A 16,330-nucleotide genomic window follows, 5' to 3' on the forward strand; every position below is an offset into this window, starting at 1 on the left:
AGTACTCAAGTCCGGATGACGGAAAGAGGACAAACTAAGATGATATTCGAACTGAGGTGTTACAATGTAAGTACAGGAGTTTATATACTAAAAGCCTAAGACTCGAGGCTATGTACGAAGTATAAGCAAAGTCTATTGCTAATCAACGGAAGCCGGAAGGAAATCACGAGTGGACGGATGGAATAACATAGCCGGGAATTAATCACAAGTAAAACGGATCAAGGAAGACATGGCCGGAAATTAAGGAATACCGAGAAGCCGGTAATAAGGAATTACCGATAGCAGGAAAGGCTGTGATAACGTTATATGAACAGGAAATGAATTAAGAAGCTTATCGTATATCGGATCAGAAGCGGATCTGTACATCGGACCGGACCGGATCTATGTTCCGGAAATCTGGATGAGAAGCGTTAATATATGGGATATGACAGACTGGACGTTCGTCCCTGAACCGTAAGGGTAGGCGATGCATTCGAGAGGGACAGCCAGCTTGGTTCTCTGGCTGCTCCTCCTGTACAGTGTCAAGTCCAGAGGCGCTAGACGAGGCCACTGCCAAATCGTTGATGCTGGGCGGAGATGCAGGAATATCGGAAGAATCAGATGTCACGATGTTCATAGGCATAGGTGGAGATTCCCAGGCAGAAGTTAGCTAACATTCAAATGAGTGGAGTTCAGGGTACAGTGTGCGGTAAATGCACTTACTACTTCAGCACTAAATTTCATCTTCTTCACAGGAGGCGCTTGCGAAACTTGTAGGGACACAGAGATGCGTTTGAAATGTTGTGACTGCAGAGTCAGTTGCCTCTGCCAGTGTTAGCAGGTCTGACGGTGACGAGTCAGGCTTCTAGGCGCTGAGAACAATCTGTTGCATTCCCCTCCGCATTTGAGGCTCATGCTAACGAAAGCAATGATAAGTAGAAAAGCTGTCAGATCCTTGAGAAAACGAATGAGTTTCATTGCCTCTTCATACTATGCACCGTGGATGAGATAGAGTGATTGCTTTGAAGTGAGGGATTTCAGACCCCACCGAACTCATTAGCAAGATCCTGGTAGATTACAATGCAGGGTCAATAATAATTTATGTAATGAAACACAGGTCAGGTTAAGGTCCAAACATATAACATGATTTAAAGCCTTACGCTTGATGGAGTAAGCAAGAAAGATGTCGTCCAACTGTGATGCCCTTGATAACGACTCCCGCTCCAACACTGGCAGGAAGATAGCGGATATTGGGGATATTGGAGAACACAGAAAGATGGCGTGATTCTTGAAACATTTAAGCTTGATTGGATGGCGCAAAAGAGAGATGGAATTGAATATTAAGACCAGATAGGATGTGCTTGAGCTATCTAGAGGGCCCATGGCAAGACAGAGATAGCGGTAAATACTAAGCTGAGAGCTTGAGCGGATTATCTAGAGGGACCTTGGAAAGACAGAGACTGTAGATATTAAGATGATATGACGAGCTTGAGCGGATTATCTAGAGGGACCTTGGAAAGATAGAGATGGGTGTTAATGTTGAGATGATATGGGGTGCTGTAAACGATCCTGACTGCACCCTTCCACGCCAAGCCTGAAGTAGTGATGGAGCCTCCTCCACCATCTTTTGTTAGAGTCGATCAGTGCAGAATGAGAATTCCAGCTATAGACACACCTGTTTCTGTCCCTTTGACTCGTCCACCTCCAAATCTCTTCCGAGGCACAGGACTTGTACACCAAGGGACAGACGTCATAAAAACCGTCTTTTCTGCTCTATACTCGAGAGCAAGGCCTTGGATGATTTTGCACTGGTGCACTGAGTCTTTTCCGGTTCTGGTTCCGCGAATTGGAAGTCAATGCTTGCAAGTGACAACGGAGGTGGAGGTGTGGGATTTTCAGGAGGTAATTGAGGTGGTGTTGAAAAGTGGCGTAGTATATCCTGTAACCTGCGACCGCGGCATGCTAACGATTCCACCATTCAAAGGAGAGCCAGGAAGTCATCAAGGGAAGCGTGTTTGAACTTTGCAAGATGAAAATTCTGAAAGACCATGATCATGTGAGCATGCGGAAAAAGCCGAAAGAGGGCTGGCATGTGTGATGAAATCCAGTACGTCCCTTCCAGCCTGTTCCAGGAACAGTATGCCCACAGTGTTTGCTCTTGCGTCTGCCCCCTCACATCTCGTAGTCATCCCAGAGCTGTATATCACAAACCCCCAGCTAGTAGCAGTACTTTTTGAGCTGCTACAGGTCATGGATGAGCCAAGGGACCATGATCCCGCTCAGCCAACCGATTTTGCAGGGTGCATGGCTGCCTTCTAGAGAAGAAATGCCATGTACGTTTTATTTTTTGACTAAATGTTGTTTTGTTTATCTAGTTCAAGTCGCCCCCGCGAACGTCCTGAGCGAACACCTTCATCTCATCTACAACTTTCAAATCCTAATCCGCCACCTGTTCCTTTCTGCCACTCTCCTGCAGCAACATCTCCACGTAAGACTATTCTCGCACCTCACGTTGTCGTATTCTGCCCAGAGGCAGACCCGGAAGATTTCTTACGGCGCCTCAAGATATCTACCCCCCCCCCACGCCACCGCCATCACATAAGGCGGACCCAGCAGGGCAAACCATTCAATCCCAACACAGATCCCATTCCAATGAGATGCGCAACTCACCCTTTTTTAATGCAACAAGTAGTTCATCCCCGCCCCACAACACCCCCACTTCCCATCAGAGAGTCCCTCCAGCAAGTTGCCAACTATTCAATCACAGGAAGGATGATCCTGTACAATTTGCAGCTCTCGCCCGTCCATCGTCAACTGGTGCCCCCCCTCCACCTTAACCTAAATCATCAAGAGACTGTCTACACATCTTCGACTTCCTCATATGCTTGTTCATTGACTTGAGCTTCACCCTTCCTTCTTCTGGCACGACAGATAATCATCTGCATCATCCGCATTATTCTTTCGCACTTCTTATAGTCTATTTGTAGAGCCAAGGTACGTTGATCCTGTATCACTTCACGACAGTATCTCACAAACTTTCAAGCAGCCGTCGCGCCTCCACTTCTTCCCAATCACCCACTCCAAATCGAACACTTCCACCTCATTCTGCTAACACCATCATTAATCTGGAAGAGCCTGCATACCATCAACGAACTACTACTATCTACTTATGGCTTCTAACACACCTGCAACTTCAATAGCTAGGTTCTCAAATCTCTTGTTGAGCTCATCCGAGATGGGTTTCCGGGTTTGTGTTCCTTTCTGCCTGTTGGTGAAGTCCCGACCCAAATTGTGCAGAGCGTCCACGTGACAGTAAGTGCATAATTTTGAAAGATACAGCTACATATACTCACATCCTTGAAGTTGCCCTGTGACCTCTTTCACTTTAGACTCGGGTGTTCCAGCAAAATCTCGATATCCGAGTCCGAGTCTGCGTCCGAGTCTGAGTCAAGGTCAGCAAACCAAGCCTGCCAGCGGATGTCCTTCAGGTCACCCCCTCAGGGTGCTAGATGTTCTGTTTTAGCCAGTCCGTGAGTTACTCGGCCAGGATATGAGTGACTCAAACCTGCAACGCTCACCATACGTATAGCACCCGCAGGAATACACCGGACCACCTTGCCCATGCGACTGGCCAGGGCCAGGGCAGGAGTCCTTGTGACTTTGTGGAGTAGATCTTCTTGATGTGGAGTGATGGTCATCCTTGCCTGCACTTTCAGTGTTCATCAAGATGATAGCATCGGCTCCATCATTAAAGCCAGAGGAGCGTGAGTCAATACTAGTCTCAGAATCTGCATCAGACAACATGTTCGCTTGTGTCCCCCTTCAAGTTGGAGAGTAAGGTATTTAAATTCAATCCACTCCTCATCTCAAACTCACACAAAGACGGCTAACCCTGCTCTGATACAGAAGTTCTTCTTGGATTCTCCCTGACCCTGCATTCTAATGTGCACGGGCTCCCGAAATTTTGTTGTCAAGTTCCGAGAGACCCGTCACTTATGATATAGCGTCAAGATGGACTCAATTTCGAATTTTGACACAAGTGCGGTCATTAAAATGGCTTAGGCTAGGGTTGAACATCAAATGCTGATTGTTGAGTACTACTAGTTCTAAGTGGGGAAACAACCTAAATGTCTGCAGCCCTTCCGTGGTACTTGATGCCACTCAAATGATCCGTCAACACCAACTAAATGCATCCGGTGTGTAACACCTGCTGATAATTTTATATGTGAGTCAGATCCCATGACCATTACTAGTAATTAATGATGCGTCGCAAGCTTTCCCTCTACTGGTGCCAGCGATATTGGTTTACCACCAGTTGAACCTTCATTTTTTCTGGCCCTGCAACTCTGACATTCTAAACTTCTGCCAGCAACATCTCCGCAAGATCCGATACACTGAGACTGGTATTGCTTCCATGCTATGTCATTGGTGTGGTGAGTCATGCTAAGCCACGCTCCACAAGTCATACTCCTGAATCTGTCCTTCAGAAACTGCAGAATTCTCCTGGAGGTTTTCATGCTGCTACGCCGCGGCTCATCCGTCATGTTGGATATTGCATGGGTGGACAGGGTGTGAATGTTCTTGTCAGCAATGGTAGAGGACTCCAACCTGCCACATGTTCGAGATCAGTCGCGATGACTTTTATTTTACCCCGGATACAAACATGTAAGGTTTAGTGTAAAATCGGCGTGTCGTTGCCTCAGTGTATCAGTGTCAGGGTTAAAATGCTTGGAACTTACTCGGACTCCTTAACCCCACATTCCAGTGCTCAGTCCAAAAACACCGAGGGTTTAGACCCATGTGCAGCGAAAATAATTTTGACTAAAACATAGTTTAGAGGTCCCACCGCCGGTCAGATGTCCCGTCAACAGACTCAGGGTAGTTTCATACTGTAAGTAATCGCCGGAAATGTCTAACAAAATCATCCTGACTTCGGCCCTGCAATGGGACAGGCTCAATGATTCGAGATCCGAGTACCCGAACTTGAGGCTAGACATTTTCTAGTTTCCCCATCATCGTCTTGTACTCATGCCAGTGCCAGTGTTGCCACTCGAACTCGAGAAAGAAATTATCATTCTCGCTATTGATTGCATACAGCAAGCTTACTCCCTTCTGTTTGTTTCACAGCGGGTACGTCATTGGTGAGCAATTCCAAAGCACCGAATGCTGAGTTACTGAGTACTACTATCGCAGGACTGAAAGGCTGCTTTATCAAAAAATCATTCTGCCAAATGAAACCATTGCTATCTCCTTTCTTTCATCACTTCGTATTTGGTCCCAGCGCTGCAGTGATTTCACTCGAGGGGCTGTGCAATCACTGTGCATTGAGGGCGATGTACTTCTGAGTACAGCTGCAGATATCCTTTCCCTGTGCAGCGGTACCACCAATCTTGCATTATGGATTGCACCATCAGACTTCAACAGAACAACAAATCCTCTGCTGCGGCCCTTAAATGACCTCCCCCTAACATCATTGTCGCTTAGTATATCCTTGATTTTCAATCACACCCAATTTGTCTCTCTTTCCACCTTCAAGGCCTTCAGTACAGTGACACATCTTGAAATTCTCAATGCATGGGTGTTATGGAACTCCACAGTTGATCTGGAGTATCTTCATGGACTGACACGCTTGTGCTTACATATCCATACACGGAGGACTAAGCCAGAATTAGTGGCTTCCGTTCTCACTTTGTCACACCTTCAAGTAGTTGTGTTTCGCATCTCCGAACATATTGACGCAGTCCAAATATTTTTGGAGTCTAATTCCCTCAGCGACTCTCGCATCGTGCTGGCATCTCAAGTTCCCACTGCCTGGGGTGAATTTTGAGGTGATGACATGTCTCTCTGGAAGGGCGCTGATCAAGTAGTAGACTGGAGACGCACTAGTACACAAGGTATGTCTTTTTATCCTACAAACACGCTTATGAGTGGCTAACACGTTCGGTAGGAGGGTCTGCGCCAAGACAAAATGAACTCCTATACTGCTCGAGGAAACTTGCTTCCTGAGAATGGCTATAGGACCGGGAACAGGGCGAGAAATGGGTCCAAGGCATGATTTTAGGGCTGCTGGTGCGGTGGATTCATGTATTGAGGCTGAAAGCGGCCAGGAGTGATCATCTGCACTTGCATTTTACATTTACAAGCTCCACGGGTGTGCTAGTTGAAAACAACAATTAATTACAACTTTTGTACAAGGTGTGGGTGACTTGCAGTATGAAACTGGTGATGGCGCCTGTGCCTGCACCAGCTAATGCAAAATGAGGTAACTAAAGATCATGTGACATGGGCTGACAGTTGATCCGCCATATCATGTATTGGGGTTTGCTACGGCATGAAGTTGACGCGTGTCATGATTGTTCTCGTCCATGACAAGGTAAAGTTCCGCATAGAAAGCTGCAGATCTGACAAGGTCGAAATCGAGACAAGTCCATATGAGGGTCTGGAAACGCTGTCTAATCTGTGGGAGAAATGCAGGCCTGGTAACAGCTTTCGAATCTTCCAAGGACATTAGCGTTAGCCTAAAGCATAAGAATATAAGTCAGGGAGAAGTATGATTAAATACAGTCACACACAGGCTAGCGTGTCTGTCCAAGAAAGCAGTACTTGAAACTCAAGATGGCTTTACAAATGCAGTGCGGTGAGGAGAAGGTTATGCATGAACAATGAGGCATTCTCAGCATGGCAGCCACTATTGGCGCCGGAAGACCCTACGAGCGGTATGAGTTCACGCCGACAAGAAAGAATTTCTATTGAGAGGAGACCACGTACGCGGTAAAGCCTTCTGAAGCCTTCGTCTTTCCATGGTTGAACGAGACAGTCTGTTGGTCCACTGAATCTAGCGATGGTATCGATAACTTGACATTGCGATCGCACTTTTGTCAAGTCGAATGGGTGCTCAACTTTGGAGACCATGCCTGCGAACTGTGTCACAGGAACTGATTGTTAGTCTTTTGGCTTGAGAAAATCTGGGAAACGCACGCTACTGAACATTATATCCTTTACTGCTCGCATCGCAGACGGGGCGTTGAGGGTATGCTACCATGGGTCGGATGCTGCATCCATGTCGATAACGAATGGGGTGATGAGAGCAGGGAAAGACAGACTTCGAGAATACTATGCAGTCGGCATATGAAGGAAGAGCTGTACCTAGCTGTACATGTACTGTGCCGGGGGGGGAGTATGCAAGGTATCACCATAGGCAGCTTTTTGACCATAACCACCATAATAATTCTGATAGTTGTGTTTAGCATTGAGGGCAGGGGATGCGTTGTGACATTCGATCATGGTTGGTGGGCGGGGATTAAAGGATGGTTCGGGATCCACAAGGATGGCAGACTGACGTTTGAAGACTGAAGCGCTCCATTCGTCTTCATCAGACTTGCGATTGCGGTGCTGGAATTTGAATTGAGAACATGAAACAGATGTTCAAAAGTGAGACATACAATGCACCACATGATGAGGAAACCCAACACAGCCAAACCGGCGAGACAGCCAGCGATACCACCTATGACTGCAGCAGTGTTGACGGAGCCTGAAGAGCTAACAGTCGAAGAAGGAGTTGCGGATGCGATGGATCCGGTACTGATCACGAATTTAGTTTGTGATGTGAACGTGGAGGTAGAGTGCGGAGTGACTGCCACTACAGGGGCCTATTAAATGATAAATTATATATGTGTGTGTGTGTTAAAGGCCAGACACTGACCGTGGACAACACAGTTTGTGGGACTGGAGTTGAGGAGGTGGACGAGGTAGTAGTAGTGCTGGAGGTGGTGGGCATGTCATTTGTGTTTGGCAGTGAGAACTAGTTTCCCAGATTGGACCAGGAAAATTGTCACGTCCGATAACGAAAAAAAGACATTTTTGATTGCCTACACATCCGTGCATTGAGACGCGCACATTGACATCAAACGATCCAAAAGCACGACGATAGTATGAAATCTCAACAACAGTAAATACTAAACCCACCCTCAAGCTTTGCCACGTGTCACGTGGCCTTGTGCGACTTTATTTGTCAATGCATTGTCAACCGCTGTCAACTCTGCCCTTCCTGCTGTCCCCTATCCTGCCCATTGTCAAGCCCTCCTGCCATCCCTGCTATCAGCCTAAATGTGTTTGGCGGACTTTGGGGGGATGTCTATGCAGACCTTACACAGCCCAGCTATATCCTTCATGTCTCCCGCCAATGGTAAGTCCTGTCGTCAAATGAAACAGATGTCATTTATCCTGACATGCACTGGTAGGGCACGTGATCTCCGGCTTTCCCACCACCACAAGTTCCGTCCGCCACTACCAAGGCGACCAGAATACTCTCTGGTTGAGTTCACTTGTTTCCCTAGAGTTTGTGCTGGTGCTTATCTCAAGCCAGGTTTTTTCATTTTCGCCATTCTGTATGACTGCTGTACTGGTTCCCGGGTCTGTTTCTTTTCTTCTTCTTCTTCTTCTTCTTCTTCTTCTTCTTCTTCTTCTTCTTCTTCTTCTTCTTCTTCTTCTTCCGCTGACTTGATTTCCGAGCACCATTCAATGAGTTTCAAAGCCTTCCTCCGGCAAGACAGTGAGTACCTTTATTTCCAAATTGTTTTTCTAATGTGTGGAACCAGTCGAGTGCTTTGATACCGACAAGAACAATGTGAGTCATGCAACTCTCCAGCTCGAGCACAACTCTTATCAGAATTTGAAAGACTGGCGCTCTGACGTCAAGCTTGGGCAAAAACCCCCAGAAGATCAATGGTCTCGCTGGCATAACTCTGGGAACATGCGTATTACGAGTCCTCCTGAGGTTATGACATACTGACTTTGGTTAGGATTGTCCAGTCCTTCACAACTATACTTGGTGGTTTGATCATCGTCCTTGTATATGCTTGGAAGCCGGCTCTTGTCGGTATGAGTGCGTCTCAATTCCTGATTTTAAGCCTTTCTCTTATAAATCTCATCATTTTTCAGCATGCATCCCCGTTCTGGTGTCCGCTGGCTTCAAACGTTTGGTACGTGACCTGTATCTTATGCTCCCGTCGTGCTAAACGCCTTCTAGCAAGTCATTGTTCTGAAAGGTCAAAATAACAAGTCAACACATGAAAGCTCTGCTCAGATTGCCTGCGAATATCTTGCTCAGTGCCTCCAAATCAGAATCTGAGCAATCGCTTCCAGAGTAAGACTTTGATACCATGCGAACTCGAGGCAATTGACATGATTATAATAGTGGATTTAATACTGAAGTCGGTGGCAAGGGATCCCAGCTTTCGGGGGGTCAAACATGTGGGCATCACTCATCGGTCAAAATGGAACGCTTGCATTATGGTCCTTCCTTGTGCTTGTTCAGTAAGCGAACAGTGGTGCCCATGGAGCCATGAATCGTAAGTGCTACGGCTCAAGGCCTCTCAATACAACTGGTACTAAAATACATCTTACACTTGACAGTACACCTCGCAAATTATGGCAAGAACCTGGAGGCCTTATACATATGATGGCTGAAGAATCGACTCCTGTCTCTCGAAGGCATCTACTCCAGCGTGTGGAAACTACGGCAGATAGGTTGCTAATGGTGAGGGTTTACTTTCTACTGGACGGGCTCACCTACTATTCTCAACCGCTTTCCATATTACAGCCTAGAGCTCTGGTGTGCCAAATGGCTGGCTTTGTTGAGGTGACTGGTGATGTGGACAAAGAAGTCCATAACCATCAGGGGACAGAGGCGGTGAAACATGGTAAGGCATTCAGGCGATATGATTTCTATGTTGTCTAATGTCCTAACCCCCAGTGAAGTGAGCGGACGGAGGAACTTTTCGATCCACCCGCGCTGTGGCTCTGCCTTGTCAATTTTGGCCAGAAAATCATCAATGGAAGGATAAGAGACATTGGGGTCAGTCTCGAGCTCCAAGTTGGTAAGTATAGATGGCATGTAGTTTGCATTTCTGGGGCTATAGTACGCGGACCTATGGTTGGGGTATCATCCTCACCTTCTGTTTCACTAAAGGTGACTGCCACGTGTTATGTAATTGCTGTCGCATGATCGACAGAATTCACCTTGGAGCAAACTCTACTAACAACTAACCGACCCTGTCACCTTCAGTCAATATTTACGTGGTGTATGTGCCGTTCATGCAGGGTTGCAACGTCAAAGAATGTACGGAGCCGATAATCCTACATGACGTTGTGTGGGGTCCATGCTAAGGATCCCCAACAAGTTAGCTGTCTCAAGGTCTGTGTTTCATTTCCGCTATGTTTCCTCAGCTAAATTGACCATCATACCTCTTTCCTAAGCCCCCACTTGGCATTCTCATCCACAGCGCAATGGCAACCTCATCTCCGTCTCCATCTGAACCAGACAACGAGATTCAACCTCTAGTTGCTCTCAAACGACGAATCGCTGCACTTGTTACGAACTTGGATGGGTTCGGCCTTACAAGCTCAAAAGAGAGCCTTCGTGTAAGGAGTTCCTCTTCTCAAACAAGAGAAGGATCTGTGGCCTATCTAGAGGGCTGGCACCTCTGAGGTAGGATCAAGGGTTCAGTCTTCAAGGGCTGGCACCTTGCAAGACAGACGATAATCAAGGCTATCGACGAGGAGTGCTCGAAGATAGAATTCAGGGATAGACACTTAAGTTGTGAAGCTTAAGTGAGGATCTGGTTTCAAGGGTAAAACCAAGTAGATTAAAGTGAAGAACAACAGTGATACATGACGAGTATATATAGGAGTATGGAATGACTTTAGGGCAAGGTCGTCAAGTATCAGTAGGTCCAAGAAAGGCAGGTGATAGCCTGATATGGTACAAGGCAGCGCAGCCGTAGGTCCAAGGGTTGGGAGTCACCAGATAAGAGGGAGTCATAAGAAGTCAGAGATAAGCGGAGTCACCAGATAAGAGATAAGATATAGCCGAGGCTATACAAATACAAGGCAACACGGCCGTAAGTCCATGGGGATAAGGAAAATGAATAGGGGGCAACGTTACTGTAACAGCACTCGAGGAAGAAAATGCAGACCTCCGAGTCCGTGGGCTCCCTGGGAAGAAAAGGTACGTCTGGTGTTTAAAATGGTGGCACAACAAGTTGATAAAAAATCAAAGTAGTGAATCGAATGCATACTATGGTCGACCAATTCAAAGGCTCGTTTGTCTGACTGAGCGCGTTGAAGATCTGGTGGCAGAATTCAATAGGCGCATTGGACTGGGCGCTGTCAATGAATCAGACGCGGACAAAATGGATTCAGATGACCTAGAGTAAGTACATCTTCACAACTTTTACTGGTTAGCCCTCAGGCCATGTTCCAGTGAAAATAGGTGGTATCGCTCCTTCAAGAAACTTATGGTATGGTGTCCCTCGGCTCGTAAATTGCTACGGTCATCAGCCGAGCATGAAATTCTTGCTTTTGCATACAACAAGGTGAGACTTACTGAAACAATTTATTGACCAAATGTGACTGTATCTCGCATCCAGCTGAATGAAGGTTCTGATGGGGCCAGAGGAGACGACTCTGCTAGTCTCAAGTGCGCTGTCGCCAATTGGCTGATGGAACGCACTCCCACACCAAATCCCACCATTCACAGACAAGATAAGTCTGGTCGGGGGTTCTACAACGACGTGACGGGTGGACTCTTGTGCCCAGTTGATTATGACTGGAGCAATCCCACGTAAGGGCTCTTTTCTGACCTGCGCCATAACTAACTATGTCTTCAAAGTGTTCGAGCCTCCATTCGAGACTACCATCCTGATTTTCGTATCACCAGCTTGCTCCTGGCCATCATTCCTGTACGAGGATGGATGCTATGACCCCCAGAATCCTACCAATGGTTTGTTTAAAGGCAAACTACTTGTAAAGGTAAAATTATCATATTTGGTAGAAGCATACTGAATGCAGTCTCCAGGCATTTAAACGCATGTTCACCTGTCCAACTTCCACATACGAGGAACAACCTGCTGACTCGACAGCTCGTTCTGTACGGAACAAGAACAGTGGCGATCGAGCACGGGATCTTGGCGCATCGTTGACGATGAATTCAACCATCAAGAGTTCTATGACAATATAGTGGATTATCTCGAGCTCCCTCCGTCGCCAGAAGCCACGAAAGATGTTGACGACCTTTTACTGTGGTGGAATCAGTGAGTAGTTTGGGCATCACCATCTTTCATTAATTCATTTCAGTTTCGTTTTTTTACAAAGGTTTTCGGTAGAATATTTGTTTCCGATTATCGCCCGCAGCATGCTAACAAAATGTCGGTTGCCATGACTTTGGCCAGGCGGTAGATGTAGCTAAGTTTGGTTAGTACTTAATGTTAAATGTTAAACTGCTAGCTGTATGTAATTTTACGTTGTACATAATGAATGATTAAAATTTTTCATAATGCATTGCCGAGTGAGATTCTAGTACCATCAGCAATATTTGACATTAAGACCTGCAATAGACAATATGCTCAGACATTCTGCACTATTATATGATCAAGACAAATGACCCACCTTCGTCACTCATTTGGTATCTAGTAGTCAACAAAAATATGATAGATGTGGGACTTCATGTAGCGAGTTGTGCGCGATGCCACAGTATTGAAAGTTAGGTATGCTTGCCATCTCAAGGACAACAATACCCGTAATTGGGGACACATTTACATGACTTGCAGGCTCTGGTAGCATACACCACACTGATACATGTGGGCTACAAGCTCCATACAGATAATTATATTCAAAGCACCTAAATTTTGTAATACAATTTATCTCCCATGTATTTCAGTTACCATTGCCTAAGTGTCTGACTTTCCATAGTGTAGTTATAAAGTAATGTATCGCACGAAACGGATGATAATCTCTTCACTTAAATGTCATACTTGGTAATCTGTCCAATGTATATAATTATTATTCAAATTGACAAAGGAGGCTAGGTGTGCAAAGGTATGTATGATGTACAATACTTGCTAATTAATCATCTTGTAAATATTTCAGTTACCATTATGCATATGGACTTACTACGTGACTCGAAATATCTGAAGACGGGATCGACCAAAGCACAACGTCTGAAAGTCCTCGCCGAGGTCACATTAACAGCGATAGCATAGAACACTCAATAAGTGCCCTGGTAAGGTATTATCATCTGTGGGTCTCCCTGCCAATGCTGATCTACGCATCTGACTGCTCAAGCCGGTACTAGGAGCTTGTGAGCATGATACACTTTCTCTTTCTATGATAAACCCATCAGAAGATGACAGTCAGTCTTTCAATGCCCCCACCACCTGTGTTGTCAGTCTGTAACACCACTATTATTCTCTCAGTTGTTGCCAGCCCAGGATCTAAGTACTACTCTGTGCACAATTAGTCACTTGATAGAGTCCAATCGGTCTTCGAAGGTTGACAAGAATGCTAGGAAGAGAGACGCCGTAATGTTGAATAGTGTTGAAGCCATCATACGAACTTTGCGTGTCTCCATGACTTTGTATCATCGTCAATCCGATTATCCAAGGATACTCTTGGCCACTCTCAAGTCACTTCAGCTCTTGGAGCATTTTTGAACGTAAGTTTACATTTCAAACTGTGGTTTGCCTATAAGTTTATAATTCCACTTGCAGGATGCTCTTGTGGATGGTGACCCCGCCCTGAGATCTGCTAGCAGCGAGGCCATTGGGGGTCTTGCCTACATATCTGGAAGCTCCTGTTTGACGAGTCAGACCAAGGTATTGGTCGATCACATTGTAAGCCACCCCAAGGACGAGCTGGCTGTGCGCTTCACGTCGGTGGACTTGCGGCGTCCTTGGTTAATAGCAATCGTAATGTCCATGGTTCATGCTATGAGCCAGGAAATTCTGAATATGTATTTTGCCAGTTGGCGGGGAAGGGGTTGGCTGCGGCGGTGTTTTTAGCTGGTGAGCGTGATTCGTTGTTCGACGAATGCACATAATGCTGCGACTCCAGGGTATATGTTTGGTGTCTGGTGAAAGGAAGTCATGTCGCGAATCACGTGATTTAAAAGATCCGAGATGTGACGTGCATCAAAGTGAGCAAAACACCAAAGAGCATACCGAGAGTATTGAAGCTGACGCAGTGCGGAAAACTCAGCGGCAGAATGTTAGCAACCAAACTCTTGAGTGTGAGGTGTAATGGGGAACTGTTTTTGGGAACGACACAACCCAAAACACCAAGACACTAAACAAAAGGGAAGCGGAGGGTGGGTGACACAAAGAATCGAGAGAGAGAGAGAAGATCAGCCCCCATCTTAAAAACAACTGTGAATCTTCTCATGTCATTGAGCAATGATTTTCACCCGTTATTCCACTTCTGGTCCCTCTGTGCACTGGGATATGTCATTAACGCCGCTAGTTTGGCCTTCACTCCATTCGTGTCAAGCACCCTTGGAAGCTGCTCAAAATATACCTATCACACGCTCACGAAGTCAAGGGAGGGACCCTGAATAATGCCAATATCAGTAGTGACTTACAAGCTTACCCCCTTGTCTGCTATATTGTGGATGCGATCATTACTATCCTTGGCCCTGACATTCACAACTCTCCAAGGATGAGGACAATTGTACTTGACCTTGTCCACGAATTTTCGGTGGAAGATGATGATCCCATCCTAGTAGAAGCTATAGGGTGCATCCAACATCTCCTTATGTTTGCTCCCGAGCATGTGGACATCCCCGAGATCGTGAATCGTTTCAGAAGACATCTTGATTCACCTAGAAGATGCCTCAAACTTGCAGCAATTGATGCCCTTTATCACTTGGCGCAGGAAGACGCTTTAGCAATGTCCCGGTTAGGTCACTTTCTCGCGTGGTTTGCGCTTAGGCCATGTGTTTTCGCTTAGCTCGCTAAAAATCTCACGTGGCAAGAGTGAAATGTGAAAAGGTGAACAAAATGACAAATGACATTTGAGATTTCGAGAGACACAACTTTATTACTTAAGCTAATGAATGTAACGTTGACATAATGAACGTAATGAAATTTGTGAATTGTGACTACGAAACCTATGAAATTTTGAAATTTTGAGAGTAAAAATTTTACCAAGTCCGAATTTACTGCAAAACGCGATATAGTGGACAGTGATCCGCACGCCTACTGCGCGCGGGGGACAACACGGACAAATAGCTCAATTTTCCTCTCATAGGGGAATACAGGCAACGAGAATAACAAAAGCATAACAAACGTGTGACAACACAAACCATTACACAATTGCTTTTGAATCACAATTCAATAGCAAAAGCATAAACAAACGTGTCATCGCACTGTTCATTACACAATTCATTACAAAACTTGGCTGCTGCTTTTGAATACATTCTCGAGTAATTGCCTTCCCCCGCAGCCAAGTGTAATAAAGTGTATTACATCATTTGTGGGTCTTTTCATAATGAAATTGATAGTACGCAATAATCTGACTCGATTAATGAGCTCAGCCAACTCGATTCAACTTTAATTGCGCTTGCTAAACAACGGTTTCAACAATGAACCCAAACGAAATTTTACCGTGAGTTGCTGACTATTTTATTTGTGTAAGGTGCTAATGTCTGCACGTCACTTTGGGCCATTTAGAATTGAAGAACAGATAATACCGGAGCGCGATCGGCAGTCTCAACGGGAGCGTGATAGGCTTAATCGCCTTCAAATGACGTCTCCCGGTAGACGGAACCGCCGCCATGCTGCCTGTGAAAATCAGGACAGGCCTCTGCCTCCCGTACCACAGCCAAATTTCATGCCAGCTAATTTGCTGCAAGCAGGACCTGCTCCGCAATGGCATCCTCCTCCAAATTTCCCCCACATTCCTTTACCGGTTGAGCAATATCCCGGTTTGCCACGAAATGCAATTGCGCATGTGCAGCATGCTCATCGTCCTCGCATTGATTATAATGTGCGCTTGAATGAGCAAATGAATGCTGCTCATAATGACAGACGCCGTCTGCGCAATCTTCGTCGGCATCAGGATAGGGATGAAATAAGACAGGAGGTGCAAGATGAGCTCAGGGCAGCTGGCGCACATCCCCCACAGCAGCCTCATGTTCCTGCCCCTCCTGTAAATGTCCCTCATTTGGAGGTAGAGCATATTAGAAATCATTTGCTCCAGAGACAAGCACAGGAGGAATTTCGTCGACAGCAGATTCTGCAGCAAGAAGTCGAGCACATTAATAGAGATGCTCGGTATGCTCTGGAAGTGCAGCAGCACGAAGCTGAACACATCAATAGACAGAATCGAGATATTTTGCGAGTGCAGCAACAGGAAGAGGAAGATCAGCGCCGCCGGACTCAAAGAATTCGTGAGCAGCAGGAGCGTCAGCAGGAGGCCATGCGTGAATACAATCTTCCAGCATCTCAGGAACATCATGACGATGACGAGGAAAGAAGAAGAATTCGACTTCAGGCTGATAGGGAGGAGCGCGAGGAAG

At 46.1% G+C, this 16,330-nt stretch overlaps 5 protein-coding genes across 5 annotated transcripts; 3 read left to right on the forward strand and 2 right to left on the reverse strand.

Annotated features, from left to right (window-relative positions):
* Positions 1-2,118: 2,118 nt before the first annotated feature.
* On the forward strand, positions 2,119-2,880 carry F5891DRAFT_1194535 (uncharacterized protein; the record flags this gene model as incomplete). Its single annotated transcript, XM_041367945.1, has 2 exons — positions 2,119-2,279; positions 2,355-2,880. The coding sequence occupies 2 exons, from the start codon at positions 2,119-2,121 to the stop codon at positions 2,878-2,880; spliced, it is 687 nt and encodes a 228-aa protein (XP_041220755.1).
* Positions 2,881-6,286: 3,406 nt separating this feature from the next.
* On the reverse strand, positions 6,287-6,781 carry F5891DRAFT_1254029 (uncharacterized protein; the record flags this gene model as incomplete). The annotated part of the gene is made up of 3 exons (XM_041369935.1): positions 6,287-6,497; positions 6,605-6,686; positions 6,748-6,781. 3 exons carry the CDS (start codon positions 6,779-6,781, stop codon positions 6,287-6,289), a joined length of 327 nt encoding a protein of 108 aa, XP_041220756.1.
* A 344-nt stretch (positions 6,782-7,125) lies between these two features.
* Positions 7,126-7,756, reverse strand: F5891DRAFT_1254030 (uncharacterized protein; the record flags this gene model as incomplete). The annotated part of the gene is made up of 3 exons (XM_041369936.1): positions 7,126-7,371; positions 7,422-7,628; positions 7,682-7,756. The coding sequence occupies 3 exons, from the start codon at positions 7,754-7,756 to the stop codon at positions 7,126-7,128; spliced, it is 528 nt and encodes a 175-aa protein (XP_041220757.1).
* Positions 7,757-8,148: 392 nt separating this feature from the next.
* On the forward strand, positions 8,149-9,718 carry F5891DRAFT_1194537 (uncharacterized protein; the record flags this gene model as incomplete). Its single annotated transcript, XM_041367946.1, has 11 exons — positions 8,149-8,164; positions 8,220-8,297; positions 8,345-8,530; positions 8,577-8,605; positions 8,658-8,735; positions 8,791-8,863; positions 8,920-8,960; positions 9,027-9,124; positions 9,176-9,231; positions 9,296-9,329; positions 9,394-9,718. 11 exons carry the CDS (start codon positions 8,149-8,151, stop codon positions 9,716-9,718), a joined length of 1,014 nt encoding a protein of 337 aa, XP_041220758.1.
* A 1,229-nt stretch (positions 9,719-10,947) lies between these two features.
* Positions 10,948-12,216, forward strand: F5891DRAFT_984496 (uncharacterized protein; the record flags this gene model as incomplete). The annotated part of the gene is made up of 6 exons (XM_041377446.1): positions 10,948-10,987; positions 11,119-11,191; positions 11,252-11,354; positions 11,409-11,602; positions 11,901-12,071; positions 12,144-12,216. The coding sequence occupies 6 exons, from the start codon at positions 10,948-10,950 to the stop codon at positions 12,214-12,216; spliced, it is 654 nt and encodes a 217-aa protein (XP_041220759.1).
* Positions 12,217-16,330: the final 4,114 nt, after the last annotated feature.

The sequence above is a fragment of the Suillus fuscotomentosus genome, assembly GCF_016647785.1.
Source record: "Suillus fuscotomentosus strain FC203 chromosome Unknown F5891scaffold_70, whole genome shotgun sequence".
NCBI classification, from domain to species: domain Eukaryota; kingdom Fungi; phylum Basidiomycota; class Agaricomycetes; order Boletales; family Suillaceae; genus Suillus; species Suillus fuscotomentosus.